We start from the raw sequence: 14,761 nt of genomic DNA, 5'->3' as shown, positions 1-14,761 counted from the left end.
TTTTGAATGTTTTCTTGTCCTATTTGCCCTTAAATATCCTTTGTGGGGAAGGTGAAGGCATGGGGCATCCAACCTGATCCCTATGGTGCCGTTTGGGATACACAATCCTCCATAAATTAGCAGCAATTTTTAGAAGTTTATACATTTCTGAAGCATTTAAAAAAAAAGTGATTGTTTTCTATGTATAGAGCCATAACTGGACTGGGTGTTGACTCACCACATGAACGATTCTCATCTATAAGGCTTACTGTACACTATAGTTGAAATATATACATGGCTCAAAATAATGAAAGGACGACTATGTAATCCAAATCTAGCATCAAGTCCATGACCCTTCTGGGATATGGATCTGGTCAGGTAAGTTGCAGAGGGGGTTGTTCATCAGTTTCAGCTGCTTTGGTGTTCATGAAATTAACAACAGGTGCACTGGATGGGTAACAATGAGACGACCCCCAAAACAGGAATGGTTTTACAGGTGGAGGCCACTGACATTTTTTTCCCTACTTATCTTTTCTGTTTTTCACTAGTTTTGCATTTGGCTAGGGTTAGTGTCAGTACTGGTAGCATGAGTTCATACCTGGACCCTACAGAGGTTGTACAGGCAGTCCAACTCCTACAGGATGGCACATCAATATGTGTCATTGCCAGAAGGTTTGCTGTGTCTCCCAGCACAGTCTCAAGAGCATGGAGGAGATTCCAGGAGACAGGAAGTTACTCTAGGAGAGCTGGACAGGGCCGTAGAAGGTCCTTAACCCATCAGCAGGACCGGTATCTGCTCCTTTGTACAAGGAGGAACAGGATTAGCTCTGCCAGAGCCCTACAAAATGACCTCCAGCAGGCCACTGGTGTGAATGTATCTGACCAAACAATCAGAAAGAGGCTTCATGAGGGTGGCCTGAGGGCCCGACATCCTCTAGTGGGCCCTGTGCTCACTGCCCGGCACCATAGAGCTGCATTAACATTTGCCATTGAACACCAGAATTGGCAGGTCCACCACTGGCACCCTGTGCTTTTCACAGATGAGAGCAGGTTCCCCCTGAGCACATGTGACAGACGTGAAAGGGTCTGCTGCCTGTAACATGGTTCAGCATGACCATTTTGGTGGGGGGTCTGGGGAGGCATATCCATGGAGGGACGCACAGACCTCTACAGGCTAGACAATGGCACCGTGACTGCCATTAGGTATGGGGATGAAATCCTTGGACCCATTGTCAGACCCTACGCTGGTGCAGTGGGTCCTGGGTTCCTCCCTGGTGCAGAGGGCCCTGGGTTCCTCCCTGGTGCAGTGGGTCCTGGGTTCCTCCTGGTGCAGTGGGTCCTGGGTTCCTCCTGGTGCAGTGGGTCCTGGGTTCCTCCTGGTGCACGACAATGCCTGGCCTCATGTGGGGAGAGTATGCAGGCAGTTCCTGGAGAACGAAGGAATTAATACCATTGAATGGCCCCCACGCTCGCCTGACCTAAATCCAATAGAACCCCTCTGGGATGTCATGTGTCGGTCCACCCAACGCCACCAGGTTGCGCCTCAGACTGTTCAAGAGCTCAGTGATGCCCTGTCTAGATCTGGGAGGAAATCCCCCAGGACACCATCCGTGGTCTCATTAGGACCCTCACCCAACATTGTCAGGCATGCATACAAGCATGTGTGGGCCACACAGACTACTGAGGACCATTCTGAGTTGCTGCAATGACATTTCACCAACATGGACTCGCCTGCTGCATCATTTCTTCATTTTGATTTTCGTGGTGTCTTTGAATTCAGTCCTCTGTAGGTCGATCATTTTCATTTCCATCAAATTATGGGGTGTCCTTACGTTCCCCACCCATCCATGTCAGTTTAGAGATCCAGCAGGAAATTCCTCCCTATTGAGATCTGATGGGTTTTCAAAGTCTTCCTTTAAGTTTTTTGAGCTGAATCTATATGGCTTTGTTTCTCAGAAAATAGGTGCAGGACCGCAACCATGACAGCCCCCCCCCCCCTCCCCCCACACACCCTCCAAACCTCAACAGAGTCTGGGGGGGGAGGGGTGCATTAAATGTAAAGTTTGTGGGTGCACGATGTACATAGTGCAGAGTTCAGGGGTGTGCTGTATACAGAGTGCAGAGTTCAGGGGTGTGCTACACACAGAGTGCAGATTTTAGGGGTGTGCTGCATACAGAGTGCAGATTTCAGGGGTGTGCTGCACACACAGTGCTGAGTTCAGGGGTGTGCTGCATTCAGTGGTGCACTACACGCAGAGTTAAGGGGTGTGCTTCATTCAGAGTTCAGGGGTGCACTGCACACAGAGTGAAGAGTTCAAGGGTGAGTTACACAGAGTGCAGAGTTCAGGGGTGTGCTGCATTCAGAGTTCAGGGGTGCACTACAGAGTGCAGAGTTCAGGGGGACACTAAATGCAGAGTTCAGGGGGCACTAAATACAGAGTGTAGAATTCAGGGGTGCACTGCATACAGAGTGCAGATTTCAAGGGTGCGCTACACACAGTGCAGAGTTCAGGGGTGCACTGCATACAGAGTGCAGAGTTCAGGGGTGCCCTGCATAGAGTTCAGGGGTACACTGCATACAGAGTGCAGAGTTCACGGGTAAATTACACACATCCTCCTGACCACTGCACTCTGTATACTGAGCCATATATTATATACCCCTGACCACTGCACTGCAACCAGTGTTCATGGTTAACTGTGTAGCGCTACTGCCATAGGAGCCACTTTTATTATTGCCCAGGTCTCTCCTTGCTGCACTCCGCTGCCAGTCACAAAGTATTTTTCACAGCCAGGTGCACACACTTTCGCTCATTCTATCCAATGGCCAGTCTAGAGGATGTTTGGGGTTTTTGGAGTTTTATTGTAGGACTGGGGATAGGGATGGGGAATGTAGTAGGACACTCCAAGATCAGAATTCTTCACACTGAGGACATCTCGCTGATCTCCTAGTTGGGCGCTGGTGAAGTCCCTGTAGAAGTCCCGGTTGAAGCAGATAGCAGACTTCTCTTTAGATTGCAGCAACAAGTAGTTTAAGAGTGAGCCGAGTCCCTTTAGCAGTAGTAGTAGTTGCAGGGCTGAGCCCCTCAGGTACAGGCCTGTTATGGCAGACTGCGACAGTTCATAAAAACAGCAGAACTTGAGCAAAGTCCTTGGCAGTAGCAACACTTGGACAAGCTCTTCAGAACACCAGCCAGAGTTCCCTTTTCTCAAACCCATGCTGACTATCAAGCACCAGAGGAGTAGCAGAGCACACAGAGGCCCCGAGATCTCTGTGTCTGTACTCAAGGCTCAAGGACAGAATGGTTGCCTCCTTCCAATCTTCCAGGCGACTTTCTCCAGTGATACCAGACAGATCTTTGGCAGATGGCCCCCCTCATTCAGCATAATGTAGAACCAGGGTCACTCTTTGACTTCAGGTTCTCGGGTTGCCCACCTGAGGCCTGCATGGAAGCAAGTGCGACAGCCCAAAGGTGACATAGCTGAGCAAAGTCCTTGGCAGTAGCAACACTTGGACAAGCTCTTTAGAACACCAGCCAGAGTTCCCTTTTCTCAGACCCACGCTGACTATCAAGCACCAGAGGGGTAGCAAAGCACAGAGTCCCCAAGATCTCTGTGTCTGTACTCACAGGGCCCAAGGACAGAATGGCAGCCTCCCTCTAAACGACTCTCTCCGGTGATACCAGACAGATATTTGGCAGATGGCTCCCCTCAGTCAGCGTATTGTAGAACCAGGGCCACTCTCTTTGACTTCAGGCTCTTGGGCTGCCCACCTGAGGCCCGCATGACAGCAAGTGTGCCAGCCCAAAGGTGATGTAGCTGAGCAAAGTCCTTGGCAGTAGCAACACTTGGACAAACTCTTCAGAACACCAGCCAGAGTTCCCTTTTCTCAGACCCACACTGACTATCAAGCACCAGAGGGGTAGCAAAGCACACAGAGTCCCCAAGATCTCTCAGTGTTTGTACTCACAAGGCCCAAGGACAGAATAGTTGCCTCCTTCCAAGCGACTCTGTCCAGTGATACCAGACAGATCTTTGGCAGTCAGCTTAGTGTAGAACCAGGTAACTCTCTGACTTCAGGCCCTCAGGTCACCCACCTGAGGCCACATGGCACCAGGTGCCAGGCGAGACAAGCCTTCCACCAGCCTGGTTGGTGCAATCATCTCCAGGAAAGGGCCTGAGTTCATGTGCTCACAGAACATAAATACTTCTCCCAGCATGCAGTGGGGACACCTTCCCCCACAATTGGCTAGGTGCTGTATCCATATTCATGCTGATCATTTTCCTAGTCCCTACCCATGTTTTGGAAGGTTCTCTTAGCTTCCTGAAGGCAGGTGGAGCTCAAGGCAAACTCAAAAGCACAAGGGCACCATGAGCAGACCTGATATCAGGGTCCTGTCCACAGCAGAAGTTCTGGTGTTTCTGCCAGTACTCTGCATGGCCACAGAAGGACATATCAGCCTCAGTTTTCTGCCAGACGGCCTTTATAAGGAGGGTCATCACTTCCTCAAGTTGCTGGATGATCTCTAGCTCCCCGTGCCTTGTTCCTGTGACTTTGACCCGTGATTTCCTGTTACTGACTCGGCTTGCTCCTGGACCTGTCTACTCTGCCTTACCCCTGATCTGACCTCAGCTTGGCTTACGGATACTCTCTCTCTCGCTCCTCTGTGTATGACCTCGGCTATCCCATCTAACTATGTCTGCTCTGATTCCCACCTGGTACCTGACCTTGGCTTGAACCGATTACCCAGTAAACATCTAAATCCCAGAAGGGCTTGCATACCACGCACAGGCGCCTCCTGTCTGCAGACCTATCTCCATGCACCAGCTGTGCTTCTGAGTGGACCACCAACCAGCACTCCTACAGGCAACCTGTGCAACTTTGGGTCAGACTCTCGCTGTCCCACTCTCAGGGGAGTCCGGAGCCGCAAGGGAAGTCCTCTATCCATTGGCCTCCATCTCCAGGTACGTGATACATGACTAATCAACCCCAGCCCTCTGTGTATACCAGACTGAATTTACCCAACAGCCTCTCTGGTAAGCAGAGAAACACAGCTATCCTCATCCTCACTATACAGATCCTAAGGAGGGCGCCACAACCTGTAAAACCTTTTAAAGCATCACCTACCAGCCATGTTGGATATCCAAGTCTGCCATCATTGCACACACAAAATTTTATTTTTGGTCCACCATTTTTTTTTGTTACAATTTTACTTCGGACAAGGTTGCAGTCATAAAATCGGGAAATAGTAAAGGGAAAAAAATCCCTTGTTTGGAATGTGGAGGCGGAGTCATTATTGATTGGTGTACAATACACAACGTGTTCCATTATTATATCAAAGTATGGTAGAAAAGATCCCGACAATGGGGGGGAGGGGGAAATAATCCCGGGGAATTTGTGTACGAGGTGCACCTTCATAGTGACCACTATTTTATTCTCCGGGGCCTATTCCTTCAGAAAATACATGTTTGGGGGTGTTAACTAATCTTCAGGCCCAAAATCTGCAAAAGTGATGCAAAACCGGCTCCGGCAGTGAAAGGGTTAATGTGAACTAGGTGGGATCCCTCTGCTGGGGTCACACTCTAAACATTAGAGCGCCCCCTATCTGCAGCCTGGTGATAACATTGCTGGGAGGTCTGTAAATTTAGCCGCTATATGATGATAAGCCATGGAGTATATCTTAGGTGTACGTATATCAGAGGGTGCTTCTCCCCCACATGACAGCTGGGATGTCCAGCAACATTCATCTAGAAGACATTTCCCGCACTCAAGGCACTAATACAACTCCAGGGTTGTGTGGAACCAGGGGTGGACTGACCATTTGGAAACTCGGGCACTGCCTGAGGGCCCAGGGTCAATAGGGGGCCCCATGAGATGACCCTAGTACCTTTTTCATAGGCTTTTTTGAGTTTGGGCAAGGACACAGGGGCCCCATGATCCCCTATTGCCCGGGGGCCCCATGAATTGTCAGTCCGCCCCTGTGTGGAACCCCAGGAAGACAGAACTTCAATGACTAACAATTCCCTCAGTCAGAGGAAAGGACTTCTGCCTTGTGTGAGATCTCTGATGTCTGCGAAGGTTGGACCTCTGCGAAAAACATTTCCCGCACGCAGGACAGGAATACGGTTTTTCCCCCGTGTGAGACCTCTGATGTCTGACTATCTCTGATTTTTGTACAAAACATTTCCCACACACCGGACAGGAATACGGCCTCTCCCCCGTGTGAAACCTCAGATGTGTGATAAGATTGGACTTCCCTGAAAAACATTTCCCGCACTCAGGACAGCAATACGGCTTCTCCCCCGTGTGAGATCTCTGATGTGTGACAAGATTTGATTTTTGCCCAAAACTCTTCCCGCACTCAGCACAGGAGAACCTCTTCCCGGTTGGAAGGCGTGTCCGGTCCCGCACAGTCTGAGGTTCCTCAGGATACGAGGAATCCGATGGTCCATCTACACTGGGTGGTGCCGGATGGACATTGGAGGGAGCCGGGTTTTCTCCTGGACTATACTGTGTGATGTCCTCATCTTCTACTTTCCAGTCTGGAGACAAAGTGAGACAATCCTCGGAGGTTTTCCTCATCTCCCGGCCATGGACTAAAATACAAAGACAAAGAGGATTACTAGACAGGAGAAACATCAAAATCTGTACAAATGCACAACTAAAGTCCATGGAGCAAATAGTGAAACCACGCTTTTCTCGTGTTGGTTCAGTCCTTATATAGTGCACTCCACCCCTGGGGCCTCCATACTGCTGATCTTGGAACATTGACCACCATGTAAAAGTGAGGCCAAAAACATGTGTCCCCTCATGGGATCATACTAAGGTTAGGATACAAGCTGCAGGTGCCTAGGTTGAGAAATCAGCATTTTGCTGCCAGCTGAACCCCAGAATCTCCATAAATCCAGTCTAGAGACATCAATTGTGTCTGCAGCACAGAGAAGGAAGATTATCCGAGAGAAATTCAGAAATACAGGACGGGGAACACAGCTCAGGAAAGTGATATCACCCCGCCCCCGCCCTATTCTGCACCAATCAGTGAGCAGTTGGGGGGAGGAATGGATTTAGTGTTCATGACCCACCTGTGCTGATCTCTGTAGGAGTGTCCTCCTCTATAAATGTCCCCATTATTCCATCCTCCTCCATAGACTGCTGATCATCCCTCACATACGCCTCTTCTTCTAATTTCACCTCAACTTTAGAATCTCTCAGGTTTCCACTCTGAATATATAATAAAAATGACATCAATGGTAACAATGCAGATAATGTACAGATCCTAATGATACTATCAGTGATTGTTCCAAATCTACCTGATGATGGTGAGGGATGGTGTGACCTTCCTGTGTGGAATCCCGGGAATACAGAGGATGGGGACATTTTTCTGGTGGATTCCTGGTATTAGATGGCTCCATCATTTCCTTGTGTCCTTCTGAAAGCTCCTTCATCACTCCATACTCCTCATCCTCCTCTTTATACTCTTCTTTAACATGGATATTTTCATCCCTGAACATGGAATCCCGGGAATACAGAGGACGGGGACATCTCTCTGGTGGGTTCCCATGACTAGATCCATCTACCTGATGATGGTGAGGGATGGTGGGATCTTCCTGTGTAGAATCCCAGGAATACAGAGGACGGGGACATCTCTCTGGTGGGTTCCCATGACTGGATCCATCTGTAGGAAACACACACACTGACTGAATCCATTGTTTCTATGTGTTTATCAGATGATGGGGGATATAGGTGGATCCTCCGTACTGCTCTCTCCTTTCCAATAAAGTCTCCTCTTACCCAGTGATGTGAGGGGCGGCTGATTGTCCATCATGACGTCCTTGTAGAGGTGCTTGTGTCCTAAATACTCCTACATATAGAAATAGACAGTGACACCCTGACACCTTATAGGAACCTGACACACATAATGATACAGTCACCATCCAGAAACATCCCTTGTCTGTTACTGGAGAATGTCCCAGAATTCCCGGCACCGCTCACCTCTCCTGTCAGCAGCTCCATCATCTTCTTGGTGACTTCTAGAATCTTCTGCATGTTGTGTCTCTCAGGGTTTAGGAAGTCACATGGAGACACTGTGATGGTCATATGGTCACCTGACTTCAGAAGAGGAAATCTCTGTATTGAGGAACCAATAGGAACATCATGTTAGACTCCCAGAATCCTCCTCACCTCTCCAGTCAGGTCTGTGTTTTATTAATAGAGATGAGAGTGATGTCATGTGACCTCCCAGAATCCTCCTCACCTCTCCGGTCAGGTTTGTGTTTTATTAATAGAGATAAGCGATGGCATGCGACCTCCCAGAATACTCCTCACCTTTCCGGTCAGGTCTGTGTTTTATTAATAGAGAGGGGAGTGATGTCATGTGACCTCCCAGAATCCTCCTCACCTCTCCAGTCAGCAGGTAGATGATCTCCAGGGTGAGCTTTAGTATCCTTTCAGTCATGTGACTCTGGTCCTCCTCCATCCTCATTGGTCTATACAGGTCTCCTTGTAGATGGATAACTTTGGGAAATGAAAGTAAGAATGATATGGATGGTATTGGTCACACAATATTAGGATGTGGACGTGGGGGGGGGGGGGGAGAAATAATAGGAGGGTTGCTGTACATTTAAGAATTATGGCCCCCATGGGAACCCATTTAGTTTTGAATCTTTAGTGTTTGTTACATCTTGGGTGTCCTGGGACTCTCTTGGCCCACCGGGTCAGAAGTTCCTTTTTCTCTGTTGGGTTTGTTTGGTCTCTGAACTGGTTTTGATGAGTTTTAGATCTGCAGACAAGGAATGATAAATACGATCCTTGCTATGACTTGTTTGCTGGGAGGCAGTGCTGTGAGGACAATGTCGGGTCAGCATGATGTCCAGGAAGGGGAACTTGCTGACCTTTGGCCAAAGTTGCCAACCAATCAGTATAATTGGCAGATCTCCAGCTGTAAGGCTGCAATCTCCAGCAGCCTGCCTACTGACGGGAGTGATGTCACTGCAGTAAAAGAAGGGATTGGATTGGATAGCAGGAGGATGCTGCTGGAGCTGTGGGGGAGGAGTCTGTTCTCTTCCCTCCAATGGCAGCTCAGTAAGGGTAGTAAGGGGGTAGTAGGGGAAGGAGTTTGCTCTCTTGGTTGCCAAGTATACTGTAGTATTCAGGACATTGTACAGAGTGCTGGTGGGCTCCTGGGGCTCTGAATTCCGGCACTGGGCACTGCCAGAGCCTTTGTCATGGGAAGGTATTGGACTGTTCCCCAAAAACCACAACATAGACCCATGGCTACCTGTTAAGAGATGCAGCACAAACAGACCTCCTATAAGTATGAGTGCCACCAAGGGGTGAAGGACTTCCCTTCTTCATTCCACTTGGTATCCAGGAGATGGTAAGAAGGTGAAGGTTGCCTTCATTTCCTGGCAGGAAATCTGTAAGGAGGTAAGAAATGTAAGTGCAGGTGGGAGGAAGAGCATAGACTAGGAGCCCTCCTCCCTACCTTACAGTCACTTTGAGTCCTACAGCCTCCTCTTCCCACAGAGCACTGCAGCCTGCCAAACCTATCATGGACCCAGAGTCCTTCAGACCCACTACCCCCAAATGGGTCTCTAGAGTCCATCAGCTATCCATTATCTTTCACAACCCCTCAGCTCCTCTACATCCCTCAGACCCCTCAGCTCCTCTACTTCCGTCAGACCCCTCAGTATTTCCTCCCTCTGACACCAATGATGGTACATATTTTTCATGGCCGGCTGGGGGATGTTTTCTTCCACCTGACCAGCAATGTAAGGGTCTCTATGCTCCATACTCCTGACCAGCAATGTAAGGGTCTTTATGCTCCATACTCCTGACCCCGGCACTCCATCATTGTGCTGGCTGCATAGTGTATTGATTGCCCATTGGCTGCCTGTGTAGTGTAATCATCGCCCTCTGTAGGCCATGTATGGTCAGGAGGGTCATTGTCTTGTCTGTTTATTGTCAATGCTGCTTGTTAGAGGATCATATTACTAGACTGTGTCTCCACAATGAGGAGAATGTTCCAGCCCCGGAAGTGGGGGATGTTCTGCCCCTGAAGGGGTTAATCTGGGCTCCCACATTATATATGTGTGTATCATCATCTGCTGGAGATAAAAGACGTCATAGTTACTGTGGAGGGAGAGGACGGACGTGACGGTGGAGGGAGAGGAAGGACGTGACGGTGGAGGGAGAGGAAGGACGTGACGGTGGAGGGAGAGGAAGGACGTGACGGTGGAGGGAGAGGACGGACGTGACGGTGGAGGGAGAGGACGGACGTGACGGTGGAGGGAGAGGACGGACGTGACTATAGAGGAAGAGGACGAGTGCGACGGTGGAGGAAGAGGACGGGCGCGACGGTGGAGGAAGAGGACGGGCGCGACGGGGGGGGGGGGGATTTCTGGGTGTAAATATAAAATCAGACCTTATTACCTCCTCTGCTGCCACTTCCAGCAATGTCTCCTCTCTACTTCCTCACAACTCACCCGCTACTTCCTGTCTGTAGCTGACATCATTTCCTGTCTTCCATAGAGACTTCCTGTCTGGGTAGAAGTGAGATCCCCACCTTGTGGAGCTCAGAGGAATTGCAGCCCCAAGAACCATCTGGTAGTGTGACCCCGGCCTTGTGCTGGGTGTGTATGGACTGTATGTCCTCATAGAGGGGTCACCTCCACTCCCACCAAGGGGGACAGAAATATATGACTGCCTAGTCCAGCCTTTCTCAGCCAGGGATCCTCCAAAGGGTTCTAGGTGTTCCTGGAGCAATGAACCAATTCTGTCTCTCAGTAACAACTGACATCAATAATCTGTAAGGGGGCAGTCCTCCCACTGATGACCATGTAAGAATGTCTTTCTCCTATTGGACACCACTCATCAATATCAGGGGGTCCTTCTCCCATCGGTCACCAATGTAAAGGGCCACTACACTGACCACTGATATAAGGGGGTCCTTATCTCATCAGTCACCAATGTAAGGGACCACTACACTGACCACTTATAAAAGGGGGTCCTTCTCTCATCGGTCACCAATGTAAGGGACCGCTACACTGACCACTGATATAAGGGGGTCCTTCTCCCATCGGTCACCAATGTAAGGGGCCACTACACTGACCACTGATATAAGGGGGTCCTTATCCCATCGGTCACCAATGTAAGGGACCGCTACACTGACCACTGATATAAGGGGGTCCTTATCCCATCAGTCACCAATGTAAGGGACCGCTACACTGACCACTGATATAAGGGGGTCCTTATCCCATCAGTCACCAATGTAAGGGACTGCTACACTGACCACTGATATAAGGGACAATGTGAGGGAAATAAATCCTCCACACCTTCCTCCAGTACGGCCTCCATATTCTCTTCACTCCCTTCTGTTTCTGCATCCTCTAGGACCGGCATATCGGGATCTGACTCCAGTTGGGAACCTGGAGTGGGGGAAGAGGTAGGGCATTCTAAAGCTCTGGACAAAGATGGCTGTATTAAGGCCGTAATCTGTCCAAGGAACGGTGACAGAAAATTCTACTTTGGTCAGATTGGCCATATGTTGGGTGCCCGAGATAGACCTAGAACAGGATATGGACATTGGTGGTAAAACCAGGTCCTCCTCCGGTCCAAGGGACACATTGCCTCTCTGAGACTGAGCGAACCTTCGGAAGAGCAAATGTTCTCCTGTAATTTAGAATTGGTTCCCTTTCACCTGGTCTCCACCAAAGCTACAAGTGAGGGGATTCCCCTTTGAGGTCCTCCAAAGCTACAAGTGAGGGTATCCCCCTGTAGGGTGCAGGAGATAGGGTAAGCATGTCTGGAAGAATGTTGAGAGGCCTACGGCAGAGTGAATATTCTCCTATAATTTAGAAATGGTTCCTTTCACCTGGTCTCCTCCAAAGCTACAAGTGATCCCCCTGTGGGGTACTCATAGGATGCGGGAAATAGTGAAAATGTGTCTGGTAGGAGTGTGCGGTAACCCCGATGTAGACCATCCCACAATAAGTCCTTGGGGAACGGCAGCAACTTATAAGGGCTCTAGGTGGAAGTGGCATTAAAGGGTGTGACCAGTGGTGTCATAAAGCAGAGCAAATGTTCACCTGTGACTTAGAATTGGTTCCTATCACCTGGTCTCCACCAAAGCTACAAATGAGTATATTCCCCTGTAGGGTGCAGGACATAGGGTAAGGCTGTCTGGAAGAATGCTGAGAGGACCTTCGGCAGAGTGAATGTTCTCCTTTGATTTAGAATTGGTTACCTTTCACCTGGTCTCCACCAAAGCTACAAGTGAGGGGTATTCCCCTGTGGGGTCCACCAAAGCTACAAGTGAGGGTATTCCCCTGTGGGGTCCACCAAAGCTACAAGTGAGGGTATTTCCCTGTAGGGTACTCAAAGGATGCAGGAGATAGGAAAAGTGTCTGGAAGGAGTGTGCGGTAACCCCGGTGTAGACTGTCCCACAATAAGTCCTTGTGGAACAGCAGCAGCTTATAAGGGCTCTGGGTGGAAGTGGCATTAAAGGGTGTGACCAGTGGTGTCATAAAGCAGAAGGAATGTTCTGTAATTTAGAATTGGTTCCTTTCACCTGGTCTCCACCAAAGCTACAAGTGAGGATATTCCCCTGTAGGGTACTCATAGGGTGCAGGACATAGGGTAAGCATGTCTGGAAGAATGTTGAAAGGACCTTCGGCAGAGTGAATGTTCACCTGTAATTTAGAATTGGTTCCTATCACCTGGTCTCCACCATAGCTACAAGTGAGGGGTATTCCCCTGTGGGGTCCACCAAAGCTACAAGTGAGGGTATTCCCCTGTGGGGTACTCATAGGGTGCAGGACATAGGGTAAGCATGTCTGGAAGAATGTTGAGAGGACCTACGGCAGTGAATGTTCTCTTGTAATTTAGAATTGGTTCCTTTTCACCTGGTCTCCACCAAAGCTACAAGTGAGGGTATTCCCCTGTGAGGTACTCATAGGGTGCAGGAGTTAGGGCAGTGTTTCTCAACTCCAGTCCTCATGGACCCCCAACAGGTCATGTTTTCAGGATTTCCATTATTTTGCACAGGTGATTTGATCAGTTTCACTGCCTTAGTAATTACCACAGCTGTTTCATCTGAGGGAAATCCTGAAAACATGACCTGTTGGGGGTCCATGAGGACTGGAGTTGAGAAACACTGAGTTAGGGAAAGCATGTCTGGAAGAATGTTGAGAGGACCTACGGCAGTGTGAATGTTCCACTGTCATTTAGAATTGGTTCCTTTCACCTGGTCTCCACCAAAGCTACAAGTGAGGGTATTCCCCTGTAGGGTGCAGGAGATAGGGTAAGCATGTCTGGAAGAATGATGAGAGGACCTACGGCAGAGCGAATGTTCTCCTGAGTTTTAGAGTTGGCTCCTATTTGCCTGGTCTCCATGATAACTACAAGTGAGGGGTAATCCCCTGTTGGGTACTCATGGAGTAGGGTGTGAGAGATAGGTGTGTCTGGAAGGTGTACATCACGGGTGTCAAACTGGCGGCCCTCCAACTGTTGCCAAACTACAAGTCCCATGAGGCATTGCAAGATTGACAGTTACAAGCATGGCTCCCAAAGGTGGAGGCATGATGGGACTTGTAGTTTTGCAACAGCTGGAGGGCCACCAGTTGGACACCCCTGGTGTACATGGTAACCCAGGTGTAGACAGTCCTGCAATGAATGGTAAAAGGACAGCAGGCAGCACCTCTGCACCCTATAAGGGCTCTAGCTGGAAGTGGCAGTAAAGTGAGTGGCCAATGGTGTGATGTAACTCCTGGTCATCTACCTGAGGGCTCTGAGTGGTTGAATTTTAGCTCCAAGTTTGCCGTAAGGTGAATACACAGCAATGTTGTATACAGTGATGGTCGGAAGCCTACAAGGTGACCCTATCTTATCTTTTTGTATACAAAGTCCATACTGTACCCCTCATGGTAAAGAAGGCATCTTCAGGGACTCTGTTCCTCAGCGATGGACCACCACCCTGGACCTGGCTAACTCAACACCTTGCACCAAGTGCCATAATAAGCGTCTCATGCTGGATCTAATGCCTGATGCAACATTACAGGGCACTCCCGGAGAGTGGGGGTCTGGGTACGGCCCCCAAGGTTTTACCAAAGTTGCACCCTTCCCCATACACTGCTGCTGTGTAGACCAGGGGTGTCAAACTGGCGGCCCTCCAGCTGTTGTGAAACTACAAGGTCCATCATGCTTTGAACTTTGGGAGTCATGCTTGTAACAGTTAATATTGCAATGCCTCATGGGACTTGTAGCTCTACAACAGCTGGAGGGCCACAGTTGCCCACCCCTGCCATAAGGGAAGCTGATCTGGATGGAGGACACCCAGTCCTCCTGTATATGCTAAGGCCAGGTGGAACACCTCATTGGTTGCTAGGACACTGGCAGTCCTAGAAACCAACCACAACAGAGGGAATCTGTCGGTGAATGCACAGGTCTCTGTATTATGACGCATGGACCGGCACGCGTATGTCCAGCCAGCAAAAGGATCTTCACATTTGCTGTGGAACAGAGAAAATCTTCTAGTGAGCCAGATGTAGCCTGAAAGTCGTAGTTTGGAGACCTCTTGCTTTAAACCAGGGGTGTCAAACTGGTGGCCCTCCAGCTGTTGTGACACTACAAGGCCCGTCATGCTTAGAACTGTGGGAGTCATGCTTGTAACTGTCAATCTTGCAATGCCTCATGGGATTTGTAGTTTGGCAACAGCTGGAGGGGCCACCAGTTTGGCACCTGTGGTGTAGACAGTAGAAGACCATGAAGGTTGATTGGAGAATCAG

The 14,761-nt window shown here is 49.5% G+C and overlaps 2 protein-coding genes across 2 annotated transcripts in view; both read right to left on the bottom strand.

Annotated features, from left to right (window-relative positions):
* Nucleotides 1-10,334, bottom strand: part of LOC149443124 (uncharacterized) — a 41,895-nt gene extending 31,561 nt beyond the window's left edge. The window contains exons 1-7 of the mRNA XM_089655910.1: nt 9,282-10,334; nt 8,376-8,491; nt 7,970-8,104; nt 7,769-7,838; nt 7,288-7,652; nt 7,060-7,198; nt 5,996-6,573 (exon numbers count right to left, since the gene is read on the bottom strand). Coding sequence (XP_089512036.1) covers nt 5,996-6,573; nt 7,060-7,198; nt 7,288-7,652; nt 7,769-7,838; nt 7,970-8,104; nt 8,376-8,459 — 1,371 coding nt within the window. The 5' untranslated portion in view covers nt 8,460-8,491; nt 9,282-10,334. The remainder of the gene's footprint in view (nt 1-5,995; nt 6,574-7,059; nt 7,199-7,287; nt 7,653-7,768; nt 7,839-7,969; nt 8,105-8,375; nt 8,492-9,281) is intronic.
* Nucleotides 1-14,761, bottom strand: part of LOC149443119 (uncharacterized) — a 170,318-nt gene that overhangs the window by 56,874 nt on the left and 98,683 nt on the right. The gene's annotated exons all lie outside the window — the stretch shown is intronic.

Source organism: Staurois parvus, unplaced genomic scaffold (genome assembly GCF_062004578.1).
Source record: "Staurois parvus isolate SC_StPar_1 unplaced genomic scaffold, SC_StPar_1.0 ptg000874l, whole genome shotgun sequence".
Taxonomy (NCBI): Eukaryota; Metazoa; Chordata; class Amphibia; order Anura; family Ranidae; genus Staurois; species Staurois parvus.
This window is presented reverse-complemented; position numbering and strand designations above follow the sequence as displayed.